Source organism: Macaca mulatta, chromosome X, assembly GCF_049350105.2.
Source record: "Macaca mulatta isolate MMU2019108-1 chromosome X, T2T-MMU8v2.0, whole genome shotgun sequence".
Classification (NCBI taxonomy): domain Eukaryota; kingdom Metazoa; phylum Chordata; class Mammalia; order Primates; family Cercopithecidae; genus Macaca; species Macaca mulatta.
In genome coordinates, this window is record NC_133426.1 from 18,775,172 (window position 1) to 18,789,321 (window position 14,150).

Genomic DNA, 14,150 nt, shown 5'->3' on the forward strand with positions numbered 1-14,150 from the left:
AAAGAAAGTCTTAATATTGATAATAAGTCATACCTGATGCATTGAAGGTTTTTACTATAGTGATTTTAGTTTTTTCTGCAAAGAAACAACTTAAATATTAGAGAATAATTGTTGCTTGTTTTTTAAAAACAATTTGCCATGAGTATCATTTTAGTGAAGTGCTAAAAAAAAAAGTCACACTGTTGACACCTTTAAGACACTATCAGTCATCTCAGCAACAGAATGAACAGGAACCGCATCCACGGATCCTATAGCATTGGCACAGGGTGAGTCTGGGAGTTGGAGTTCCATGTTTACACAGTTAGATCACACCCATTACACATCCCACTGCTTGTGTAATTCTACTTTAGTTTCCATGCACTGCTGCAAGACAAATGATGTGCACTTACACTTCAGATATGTAGAATTAAGCCACTATCGGGACCTTCAGTTGATAGATTGTAGAGAGCAGGAGATTCAGAATAAAAATTAATGTGAAACAGTACACATGGGATGTAAAGTATTGCTATTATACAATCAAGTGTCTTGCTTTAGGAGTTAACATAATACTATCCCCATTGTATCGATGGAGAATGCTATTCTCAGAGAAGTCGAGATCATCCACCTATATACAGTCACATAACATGCCCACAGCAGAACCAGGACTGTTCAAAGTGCGTGACTCACAGGCAAATATTAACATGCCCCGAAGGAGCAAACTTTAGAAATGTCTTCCAAACACATTTTGGGGACAGAGCTCATGGTTCATTCCCCAGATGATGGAGAACTGGGCACAGAAATCTTTGCTATAAAAATGGCCAATGGAAAGAGGCTGTGTTCAGGGCATAGATTTGCATCGAAGCTCTGTCACCTAGGGTGAATGGGCAAATTCTGAAGAAAAGGCCAAGCTCAGAGATTGGAGACACTCTTAAGAATGATGATGTTATCCTGGCAGAAACTCATCAGTAACAAAGACACACAAATGAGGTTTCTGAAACTGTCAGGTTTCAATGTGTGGCCCATGAGCAATGGTGGGTGGTAATTATGAAGGCTGATAGCATTTCACATTGTCATTAAGAATCTTTTAAATATATTATTTTGTTTGCCCTGACAGTTTCCTTTTCAGAGCAAACAAAATACAACTGTGAAATGAACTTCTGGTTTTGGTAACTAAAGTGCTCTGGGGTAAAAATGTTTAACTTCACTAATAATCATGAATGAAAAATAAAACCTAAGAGTTGAGAGAAAGATTTAATAATATATGATACAGTCTCAGCAAAGGTACAGTGACACAGACATTCGCATCCACTGCAGACAGGAATGTCGCTGGGCACAACCTTTCTAGAAGGTAACTGAGCAGTAGTATCAAGGGTCTTACAATAGTCTTACTGCTGACCCTTAGAATGCAATCCTTGCATATTGTAATCCCTGGAATGTATCCTACAGAAATAAGAAATGAATGCAAAGATGTTGGCACCAGAATGTTCATTGCAATAACTTCTATTAAAAAGATAGAAACAACTTTAAAGTTCAACATATGGTACAAAATGGAATATTATCAAGTCATAATAGTAAGGGACACTGGAAGATACTTCTAATGTAATATTAAGTCAAAAGGGCAAGATACAAAAATCTATGTAAATTATGACTATTTTGCAAAGGATATAAGAGTATATGTATATAAATAGATGTATAAATGATACTAAATGGACATAGACCAAATTGTTAACAGTCATAGTCTTAGGAAAGTAACATTAAAGAAGATTTGTGTTTTCTTCTTTGTATTTCTCTACATTCTCCATTTTTATGAGCTAATATGTATCACTATTATAATCACAAAAATAATACATGCTATTTTAAATGGAGTGCTATGGCTATCGTTTGGAGGTTTGGGAGTGTGGTGACAGAATTATAGTTCAATGTCAAAGTAAAAGGGGTCATAAATCAGTGGTTGAAGGCACAGGAAAGAGGGCAAGGAGACAAAAGAAAACTCTTTAGTAACCCAGTAGACCGCACAAGCAAGAAACTCAAGAGGCTGCAGAAGAAGCTATTACATTTAGAAATCACTTGATATTACCTGTTTTGTTTAAAGGGGGTAAGCTTAAAGAAACATCTGAAATAAAATTATAAAAATTAGCATAACTACTGGCATGGTTTATAAACATGTGTGTCTTCCAAGATTCCTTAAACATTTCCCTTTTCCCCAAATCTGGGAGAAGTTAGTTTTGCAAAAGCCAACTGACACTACTAAATGTTTTTGCTACCCATCGTCTCATTACTCCATTCTCCAACCCCTGGAGACAATTCCTGAGCAAATGTTCATTGATTCAAATGCAAGTTACATGTCTAAACACTTAGCAACACTTCCGTAACCATTAGATTTGAATAAACTCATCTATGTTGTTTACTATTTTGTCCCTTTTTTTTCTATTATAATGAAAGTCCCTAAGGGATATGATATTTCCAACATTAATACTGATTTTAACATATAGACCTGTGGATGTATAATACATTTTTACCAGCGGTACATTCTTATAAAGCAATTTAAAATAATTCTAGCTTAAATTTGGAGTAAATGACCATTATATTCGACTAACTTTTAAGAAAATCTCATTTGGATCCTGTTTGATTTAAAATCCAATTTAAAATCTATTCTATTGGCATTTCTTTAAATCCAAATCATTCTAGAATTTATCATTCTGGATGAAATTTTAGGAAAAAACCAAAAGGCATTTATTACATGATCATACTTAAAACACGGTACACACACACACACACACACACACACACACAATGGGATCCAAAAACTGCACCAAAGCTAAATTGAAGATATTATTTTCACTGTGAGAGGTAACTGCACATAAAAATGATAACATCCGTCCCTTCCCATTGGGCCAAATATGAATTTAAACCAGTTTCAATTAGTATGAGCTGCATCTATGATTGTTTAGTTCCTTAACCACCAACCACATGGTGAGATTTGATTTTAACCAAGGGCTTGTGAAAAGTGTTGGGGTTTCATCACAATAAGATGGAAGGAAGGCTGTCTACCCATTCTGTTCACTTATTGGAGGGAACAGAATGTACCGCTCTGCCCCCGTGCTTTGAATACAGCCCACTTCTTTGCCCTTTTCTCTAGCATGATGGGGAAGCCATTTTTTTTCCATTTCATACTATTTAAAAATTGATCAAATCATCTGTAAAAAGGCTATCTTTGAACATGCTGTGCCTCCAAATCCATGCTGAATCATATTGAATTACTGGATGTGCTTTTCACATTTAAACAATCTGTCATGTAAAACTTGTTGGCATTGTGTTGGACAGCAAAGGAATGGAGAATTCAAAATGTGATCGATATTTCTTTTCTTTTTAAGCTAACAATTAGAGTGGTGGACGGCTCTCTTCCCTCCATGACTGTAAGAATGTTATCATTTAACCAGAAAGTTTAGGTCACTCTCCAGGGTTGACAAGTTTTGTTTTGGGTTTTTGTTTTGGGTTATTTGAAACTACTCGATGTATTCAGAAATAATTTAGAAATGGAAACCTTCAACACCATTCATTACACTTATATTCATATTAAAGGTTATCAATTTTCACTTGCTTCAGAAAAATTCTTACCATTGAGGCTTGTTGTTTCAACCTCTTTTTGTCCCGAGGAGAAAAACAATACAAAGATATAATTAAAACAAAACTTTAACAAATTGGACTAAATCTAGGTTTATATTTTTTCAAAATCTTGCCTGGAGTACCACTGGAGGAGGGGGCAAAACTGACAACAGATAATTTAGCTGCAGGAGAAAAAAAAAATTAAATAAATACTTTGAAACAATTATTTGTCAAATTTTAAAGAATTAAAACTTTTGAGATATAATTATGAAAAGAAGTAGAAAACACACTAGCAGACCAAGATGTAGTTAAATCTGCATGTCCCATAAGCGCTCAGTGAGTATAAAATTTAATCAGAGAATTGTAGAAAAAGAACCCAAGATGAGTGAACCTGAGACCCCTGACCACAAAGCTTGCTAACTACTTATGGAATATTATAGAAATAAGATTAGGAACCAGACCAAAATACAAGAAATACTACTTTAAAATTTTTTCAGCCAGAGCATTCTAGAAAACATTTTAAATATCTTGCTGAATTACAATCATGAAATATATTGGCACGCTGGTGCCATTCTGTTATAATGATGCCTAGCAAATCTTCCCACAGCAAATTTAGGATTAAAAAAATTGCTACCACTCAATACTGTACTACCTAACCAGATTTCCTGGCAAGTTATTTTAAAATATGGCTGCTATTAAGGCAATTAATCAAGTGATAAATTTCCTGTGGAATGACTCCACTTAAGCTAAGAAGTCAATCTACTACATACATTTTACATATTTAAATATTTAAAAGATCCAATGGCTTGACCTCTACCTAAACATGGGAAAAGCAAACACAAACATTTTATAACTAAAGTAAGTTTTGCAGTAGGGAGCCTGATTTTCAGCTGGCATGGACAAAATTTGGGTGCGTCAAGGCACTTTGGCTGGCCTGTTTTAGACTGCTCATGTGTTGGCTGAAACACACACAAACGGTCTGTCCACATTATTGTTTCCATATTTTGTCATTTACTACATTTATTTATTTCTTAAATTACCAAGGATATTTCTTGAGAAGTAAGACAGTTCCTGAGCAATAAGATTCAAAGCGTAGATACAGAATCCTTTTTGCTCTTGGGACAGAACAAAATAATTGGCCACAACTAGTTTTTAAGGAATGACTATTAATTCTTGTGAATGTTGATGAATGACGACACTGTGCAAAGAAGAGACCGCTGGGCATGGCTGCCCATCCATCCCTTGATGCTACACTGGCTCTTACCTTCCAGTGTGCACTGCTCTCTCCCAGGGCACCTAGAACCCAGGCTGTGACTAGACCCAGTGTGTCCCCCCAGAGCCCCATTCCCTATTCTATGCAAACAAGGTTTTGCAGATATCACCATGATTCAGTTTGCTGAGGACTATTCTGCTGGAAGAAAAATATAGTGGTTCATTGTGCCCTAGAAGCTTAACAACTAGGAGGCAAATTGGCGAGATCAAAAGAGCTTGGACTTTGGAGGCCTGCAGTCCTGGGTTTGAATCTTTGCCCCATTACTCAAAAACTTATAAAAATAATAGTTACTACTTACCAAGGGTTTACACTGTGCCTGGCACATGTGTTATCTCATTCCATCTTCACAACTACCCCACGAGCAGGTACTATTATTCTCCCCAATTTACAGGAGAGGAAACTGAGGCATGGAACGGTTAAAGGAAGTAGCCCAAAACCACACAGCTAGCAATGAAGGCAGGAAGGTGGTGGCCAAATTACAACTCCAGTCGTCTGGCTCCAGAGAATGTGTGAACATGAGCATGTTTTATCCTCCCCAAGCCCCAGTTTTCTCATCTATAACACGAATATTTCCTATGCTGCAAGATTGAGAGGAGAACGAGGAGATGTCTGAAGACTTCCAGATACATAGCAGTGCATGAGAAGTACAGCTATTGTGATTAATTGGATTAAATAATGAATCAATAACAGTAGAAGCTCATTTGCACACAACTATAGAAAGAACATGAGTTGACTCACTCCCCATCATAAAAGATTGTTCTAGAATAGATGGTGTACCCGAAAGAGTACAGAAGTAGGAGTCAGAGAAGCCATGTGCTGCCTCTGTGTGACATGGAGCTATGTGATCTTAGAGGAGTTCCTCAGCCACTCCAGGCTGCATTATCTCATCAACTAAGGGACAGGGCTGGGTCTCTTTATCCCTAAGGTCCCATTCCAGCTAGCAGTCTCGAGTTCGGGTTCTGTTCCAGGCTCCTGCCAATCTGGGTTCTAATGTATTTGCCTTCCCATTCTAGTGAGTGCTAAGCCCTTAGAATCCTAGTGAAACATATCCTTTTGGTGGAGGTACTGAGGGTGTATATTTAAGTGAACATCTCATCTCCTCCCTTAAATGTAAAAACATCTGGCATGTTTATGTTCCTGATACTCTTCAAGAGACTTGTGAACTAGAATACTAAAAATAACTGATGAACTTAAGTAATCACTGTAATGAAAACTAGCAATTTAGTCTCCTGTGATTTGTTGCCTGGCTTTGTCCAGCAATATGGATGGATCAATATGGCTGTCCTCCGGTCTACGCTGGCTATTGATTTTTCAGGAGTAGGCTTAATGACCTAATTAAGCTTCTTGGAGGAAAATAATTTTGTTGTACCTGACTACATGCCATGTTTCATAGAGAACTTATAGAATAATATTTTCCTGAAATTCCCCATTTTCCTGAAATTCCCCAGAGTTCTAAAAAAAAAAAAACTTACCAGGTGGTGGTGACAAACTGGAATTATCAGTATCTTCTGTTGAGGAAAAGAGGTGATTCAGAATTAGTTTCATGAGGACTAAAATCAATACAATTATATTAAGGATTTTTTTGTCAAATAAGTAGGTTTTAGCTACTCATGTCACTAAAAAAAAGTATGTGAATGTTTATCAGCCTCACTACTGTAACAATTTTACTATCCCTGTGTACTCCATCCCATCATGTTATAAACCTCAAATGTGCACAATAAAATTTATTTTTAAAAATAAGATAAAATTAGTTTAATTTATGCACACATTTGTAGGAGATTAACATCTTTAATGGAAGTGAACGTAAGCTGAATTACAAATAGCTACCAAAAGAGGGCAGTATGTTAATTTACTATTATTTTCAACAGCCTAATCAATCCTTTTTAATTCTCTACAGAGACCTATCTTTGGTGAGGCAATCTTTCCAATTTTGAACTGTTGGTGGTGCTTCATCTATTTTGTCATATAATGGTTTAGCTAATTTCAAACTGAAAATGATGACTAAGAACGTCAGCTGTTGGATAATATTCCTAAAAATGTATAAAAGTAAACGTGTATGTTTGCATAAATTAAACTTCCGTTAACTGTGCTGCTTTTGAACACAGACGTTGTATCTAGTCAGCCATTTCTTTCTTATGAGTTAAGCTAGATCAGACGTCTCTGGGTTTATAAACTACAAGAGCTGCTGAGTTATTTATTTGGGGAAAGTGCTCAGATCCCTTAAAAGAAAAGTAATTCTATATTTCTGTCTATGAAAATAATACATACTTATTGGAGAAACTTTAGAAATGACAGATAAGCAAGAAGAAGAAAATAAAAACCATCTATACTTTTGCCACTCAGAGAAAAATGACATTAACATGTTGGTATATATTACTCTTTCTATGTGTGTATATATATGTACATATATACAGATACATGCATATGTTTATATGTGTATATATGTATGTATATGTATAAGGATTATATCACACAAATATATTTATAACTTGATTTTTCTTATGACAATATATCCTGAATGTCATTCTGTATCATCAGTTTTCCACAACACCATCTATGATGGCTGAATAGCACTTCAATTGTTGTATGTACCATTTATCTATATAACACATTTCCTCTTAATGGGCATTTTGGTGTGTACGAATTTTCATGATTACAAACAATGCTGCAATAAGTCCTTTGGGCTAAATTTTTACATACATATGTGGCTATTTCTTTCAGAAATTCCATAAATATTGTTTGCAAAATGCCCTAGAGAAAACTTGGACCAATTTACACTACCCTTTGGGAGTGATACATCCCCAAACACTGACCCACATGGGGTGTTATCTTATACATGAAAAAAAATTAATTACAAAGGGATAATTATTTTCACAATGATATCTTGGATATAATTAATAGGAAAGAGTAAGTATGTTTGCAAACTAACAATGAACAGTGAAACATACCTGGTAGCCTCCAGGAGCCTATTTTCTTGAAATGATGGTAGGGTACTGATTGTTTTCTGGGATAATTAAAATCATAGTTCTGCTTGAAAGCAGGACTGAATAAGTGCCCAAGTTCCCCAATTACCCTGCAGCCAACAAGGCAAAAGTAGGCAAGTGGCTAGGTGCTTTGGTGCCCTAATTTAATTGGAGTTACTTCTTCCTTAGTCTCTGTTCTTCATATCTCTCATGTTACTTTAATATTCCACTAATCAGAGTCTGTTGAGTTAGCTTTTAAAGGGTTAATTTTGTTTTTGAGACAGGGTCTCACTTTGTTGCCCAGGCTGGAGTGCAGTGGTGCAATTGTGGCTCACTGCAGCCTCGGACCTCCCAGGCTCAAGTGATCCTCCCACCTCAGCCTCTTGAGTAGCTGGGGACCATAGGTATGCACCACCACACCTAGCTAATTATTTTATTTTATTTTTTGTAGAGACGGGGGTCTCACTATGTTGCCAGGGCTGGTCTTGAACTCCTGAGGCTCAAGCACCCACCTCGGCCTCCCAAAGTGCTGGGATTACAGGTGTGAGCCACCATGCCCAGCCTGAAAGGGTTAATTTAAAAAATATATTTTGGAGCACTTAAGGGGTTATCAGTCATTCACATCTTAGTATGAGTTCATTTGAATTGGGTGAATTCATCTGATCATCTAGCAAAGAGCTACCACACTGGGCAACGTGGGAAAGCCCTGGGTAAAATCAATATTCAATATGGACTACCCTCAGAATGACACCTGTCAGTGTGGGCAGGTAAAGTGACGAAGGGCAGGCACCTGGCAAAGGCAGGCAGCAAGATGAAGGCACCTGGGAAGAGTTAGGTACCAGAGAAGAGGGATGGAGAGTGACGTCGAGGGGCAACAGAGGCTAACATTGCTTCACTGACAATTTTGCCCAGTGGATGGCCATAGTTCCAACCTTCTCCACTGCCAAATCTGTTGACCAGAGCTGTGTACACACAGGGGGCTGATTTGCATTTCACCTCTTTCTTACTTATTAGAAAAAAATGGGCAACTCAAGCGTAAGAGAAGAGCCAGAGCAGAGAAGTAAGTTTTTCTGGAAACTCACAAAACTGGTCCACCATCTCTGAGTTTGATAGGCGTGGGCTTATAATCAAGAGCTGAAACTTGATCAAAATGTAGACGAGGCTGGGCGCAGTGGCTCACATCTATAATCCCAGCACTTTAGGAGGCCGAGGCAGGAGGATTACTTAAGGCCAGGAGTTCGAGACCAGCCTGGCCAACATGGAGAAACGCCATCTCTACTAAAAACACAGAAATTAGCCAGGCATGGTGGTGCACATCTGTGATCCCAGCTACCTGGGAGGCTGAGACATGAGAATTGCTTGAACCCAGGAGGCAGAGGTTGCAGTGAGCTGAGATCACACCACTGCACTCCAGCCTGGGCGACAGAGCCAGACTCTGTTTCAAAAAAAAAAAAAAAAAAGTAGATGAGGGGTTGGACCGTCTCTTTCATCAAGAAACGTACAGGGCTCTCAGTAACTCCCAACAGGAAAGACGGCGCTCTACTTTGATGAAGGGAGGGAATCTAGTAAATTAAAGCTAGATATTTTTAAATGATTCTTCTCTGCTTTTTTCTTTTGGCATTTCTTTTTCCTTTAGGAACCCAGCTACTCAGTGACTAACATGTATTCACTTTTTCTGTCTCTCATTATGATGCTCCACCTCACTCCTGGTCCAACCTAGAGGTATCCCCCCAGGACTTACACTTCCCTGAGGATCAGCTTATGTTTCTCTTGGGCCCTTTCCTAACTCACTTCCCATTTGTTAGAACTTAAAGAGGTGGTCGTCATATCCAGTGAGTCATATATTTGAGCTCCATGCCACTCTTAGGAGACAAAACATTTCCATTGTTAAAAAGATTCATAAACAAAGAAAGGAAAAACATTTAAAATTTTCAGATTTTCCTTTGGAACCTACAAAGAGCCAATTTTCAAGCATTATTCATTTATGGAAGTCTCAATTTAAGTCAATAAATAAAATTATGGTGCTGTGTCTATAAAATTTACTCAGTATGACTCCCTAGTGATTTTTTTTTTTTTTTAAACAAAGTCCATATATTCCAATTAGGATGAGCAGGAGTTTGGCTTAGAATGGAAGCCAAATGGAGCCAGACGAACTGGAAACTTAAGAAACTGGCCCCATTGATGGAGTCTCTTTCCCTGCATCCCCTCCCAGGCACTTTTTTTTTTCAGTTATTGCCACTACCTTCCAAACTCTAATCCCACATGGCCAAGTGTGGTTTGAGCACTGCCATGTGAATGTCTTGCTGTCATTGCTTCTCCAACTTGGTATATCCAAGAACTCATCCCTCATCACCCCACATCATTTCCACATTTGATCAGTTCCTGAACTCAATAGTACTGCCAGTAACACCAGCCAAACATTGAAGTTGAAAACTTCGGTACCAGTTTGCTGTTGCTGCTGTACCATTAACTTAGTGGCTTCAAACACAAAATTGTTATCTTAGAGTTCTGCAGGTCAGACGTCCAGTAGGAGTCTCACCAGATTAAAATCAATGCTGCCGATGATGCTAGGCCACATTCTTTTCTGGAAACTCCAGGGGAGAATCCATTTCCTGCTTATTCAGGATAAGCAGAATTCAGATCCTTGTGGTTGTAGGACCAAGGTCCTCATTTTCTTGCTAGCAATAAATTGAGGGCCATCCTTCAATTCCCAGAGTCTAGAAGCCCTCCACATTTCTTGGCTCATGCCCCATTCCTCCATCTTCAAAGTCAGCCATGATGGGACAGGGCCAGGTCTTTCTCAGGTGGCATCACTCTGACTCCTCTTCACTTTTAAGAGCTATTAGGCCCACCCAAGTAGTCCACGATAATCTCATGGTCTTTCATTTTAATCACACCTGCAAATTTCCTTTTGCTATGTAAGGTAACGTATTTACAGGTTCCAGGGATTTTAAGATGTGGACATCTTTGGGGAGCCATTAGTCTTTCCACCATACTCAGAAACCCAGTTTCCTAAATTATGGAGAATGAGTTGCAAGGAACCATCCTTCAAGAGAGAAAATCCTACAGGGGTCAAGTGAAGAGCTCAGAAACAAAGAGTTACTTTTAACAGTAGAGTCGAGTCTACAAACCAAGATGCTAACTCTCTGGCCATTGCTCCTGACTCCTTCCCATCCCCAACTCCCACCTCCATATCCAGTCATTGCATCCCAGGCAGTCTTCTCATTGTAGCACGGGGCTGTTGCAAGGATTCTCAAAGAGAGAATGTACATGGCATAACAGGAATAGCAAAAACTGATCCATGCTTTCTGTGATGCAGGCTTACCACATGAAGGACTTCAAACACACTTTATTATTTAATCAGTCAACAACTTTGCAAATGTGATGAACACTGAGGATCCTCAGATGGATCGATTATCCTGGATTACCTGGGTGGGCCCAATCTAGTCCATGAGTTCTTAAAAGTGGAAGAGGAAGGCAGAAGAGTGGGTCAGAGTTATGCCACGAGAAGGACTCCTCGACCCTGAAGAGGTAGGTGATATCATTAACATCATTCCTTGTTAGTGCTTGAGAAACTGAGGCTGGGTGAGGTTTAGAAACTTGTTCAAGGCCCCACAGATCATTGCTTGTAGACCTGAGATTTGAACGAAGACAGTTTGACTTCTGAGCCTAACCTCTGAGGCTCTACTCTATCCCAGTTCCAATGATAAACTCTGTAGACCATAAACGAATACAGAAATGTGGGGTATTATTATTATTATTATTATTATTATTATTATTTTGAGACAGAGTCTCGCTCTGTCACCCAGGCCAGAGTGCAGTGGCTTGATCTCGACTCACTGCAAGCTCCTCCTCCTGGGTTCAAGCGATTCTCCTGCCTCAGTCTCCCAAGTAGCTTGGATTACAGGCACCTGCCACCACGCCTGGCTAATTTTTGTATTTTTAGTAGAGATGGGGTTTCACCGTGTTGGCCAGGCTGGTCTTGAACTCCTGACCTTAAGTGATCTGCCTGCCTTGGCCTTCCAAAGTGCTGCGATTACAGGTGTGAGCCACCGTGCCTGGCCGTAGGGTATTATTATTAATCTTCCTTAATCTCGCTCTCGTCTGTCCCTTCTCCCCATGTTCACTGCCCTCTTCCATACCCAGACCATCATTGCCTCATACCCGGATGAAAAATTAGAACCCTAGAACCTTCTAATTGGAAGGAATCCTAACATTCTTTGCATCCTATTTCTTCCCCCATACAGTAATCCATCCACCAATTGTACACCCACAGTCTCAATTCAGCCTCCAAACAAGTTTTATCTTGTCTACATAGTGGGAATTATGCTGGAGTTTTTTGTTATTATTATCCTTTTAGTGACAGGGTCTTGCTCTGTTGCCCAGGCTGGAGTGCAGTGGCACAATCATAGGTCACTGCAGCCTACCACTCATGGGCTCAAGGGATCCTCCCACATCAGCCTCCTGAGTAGCTGGGGCTATAGGCATATACCACTACACCTGGCTATTTAAAAAATTTTTTTTCAGAAATGGGGGGGTCAAACTCCTGGGCTCAAGTGATCCTCCTGCCTTAGCCTCCTGAGTAGCTGGGACTACAGAGGTGTGGCACCATGCCCAGCTCCAAGTTACTGAAAATTTGAATTACTCACCAACATTTAAAAATCAGGAAATTTCAAATAAAATTCCAATTTTTCACCTTGCTTTACAAAATTGTAAGTTTTGGGAGATGACCCCTTTATGTTGGCTCCCTGGCCCTCTAAAGCATGCCCTGGTTACAAAAGCTGATGGAGCTGGCTCTCTCCTCTTTATATCTTCAAGTATTCATTGACTACACCCTTCATTCACTTGGCATTTGGACAGATGTCATCTAACTTTTCCACTGTGTGCCTTGTTTACCCAACTAGATGCTAAGCTGCTTGATGCTTTATTTATTACCTTCCAGGAATCTAGTCCAGTGTCTTGTTTGTGGTTGATGTCCTAAAATATTTTTGCAATGACTAAAGAAATCCTTAAGAAATCTCCATCAGTCAGAGATCAGTCGGGAACCCATGACAGGTAGTTCAAGAGCAGAAATATAACACAGGGAAATGGTGCAACGATGAAGAACTGGAGCAATCCAAAGGTGAGTAACAGCAGGAAGATGCTGGAAGAGCAAAGGAGGGAGGTAATATTACCAGATACCGATGAACAGAGCCATGAGGCAGGAGTTCAGGCCAAGGGATGTTGGAGGGGGTCTGTCCAGTGAGACTGGAATCACGGAAGAGACACAGTCCCCATTAGAGATGCCAGCCAAACCGAGAGAGGGGGAGAAATACCCTGACTTCCCCCTTTCCTGTTGCACTCCAATCTCCTGTCATTGCCACCCACTGGCCGAACCTAGCTGGAAGCCAGTTGGCAAGGAGACATGAAAGATATTGCAAGGGGTCAGGTCCCTGTGATACAGAGTAAGGGAAGGTTGGGGATTGGATCTGAAAGTAACAAGGCAAAATGACTAATGCAGAGTCAACAGAGGAAAGACTCAAGAATACTTCTAAGATGACTGTGACTCAGATTCCAAAGTTTGGAAGGGTAGTTATAGCTGCGGATCATAGCAGATAGATGCCTTAAACAGGTCTTACAAATGTATGCTAAAATGTCCACCCAAATACATATCAAAAACATTAAAAAGTCAGCCATTGTGAGCCCCCATTGCCTACAGCGGTGACCTAAATAACATACCCGTGACTGACTTTTCCTCTTTTCTTAATGCCTTCCCCCTTCTCTCTTTTCCTAATGCCTGCTCCTTCACTCCTGATTCCTGGGATAACCTCCCAAATAAACTACCTGCACCACAGTCATGCAAGGTCATGTCTGGGTGTTTCTGAAGTGTTCATTTTTCTCCCTGCTGTTTGACACGGTGGTAGATATTAAGACTTCAAATGTGAGATGGTTGTCTCACAGCTATGATTGTGGTAATACTGTGAGTATTTACTTCTACTACGTTCTTCCCCAAGTTGGATGAGAAAGACAAAGGCTTAATCTTTTGGGAGTGGATCTAAAAAGATTACGACTAGCTCTCCTTGCATGAATATTTTCAACCCGACTGAAACTTGTAATCTGGTGGCAGTCCTCTGGATTGAATTACTGTTCCATAGAGAGATAATTAAAAACAAGCCACCACGCCTAGGCACTCTTATATGGGAATCCCAAACAGAACAATATTTTTGTTGTTATTACACTGGCTCTTCAGGGCTTGGGATAACAGACACTCTTCCAGGAACTGCATTTTCAGAGTTTACTACATAACCCCCCAAACGGAATGAAAACATTTCTAATCTGGCATATCCAAA

The 14,150-nt window shown here is 39.4% G+C and overlaps 1 protein-coding gene and 1 long non-coding RNA gene across 6 annotated transcripts in view; one reads left to right on the forward strand and one right to left on the reverse strand.

Moving 5' to 3' along the window:
• LOC106995167 (uncharacterized) overlaps window positions 1–14,150 on the forward strand; it is a 65,650-nt gene that overhangs the window by 47,735 nt on the left and 3,765 nt on the right. The window lies entirely within an intron of this gene.
• The window catches only part of ADGRG2 (adhesion G protein-coupled receptor G2), a 134,111-nt gene that overhangs the window by 42,889 nt on the left and 77,072 nt on the right, over window positions 1–14,150 (reverse strand). For 2 of the 5 annotated variants that reach the window (XM_028842108.2, XM_028842102.2), the window contains exons 4-7: window positions 6,331–6,366; window positions 3,598–3,621; window positions 2,057–2,092; window positions 34–75 (exon numbers count right to left, since the gene is read on the reverse strand). In XM_028842108.2, coding sequence (XP_028697941.1) covers window positions 34–75; window positions 2,057–2,092; window positions 3,598–3,621; window positions 6,331–6,366 — 138 coding nt within the window. Of the gene's footprint in view, window positions 1–33; window positions 76–2,056; window positions 2,093–3,597; window positions 3,622–3,719; window positions 3,768–6,330; window positions 6,367–14,150 lie in introns of all 5 variants that reach the window. The other 3 variants (XM_077989612.1, XM_028842106.2, XM_028842097.2) reach the window with 2 other exon arrangements.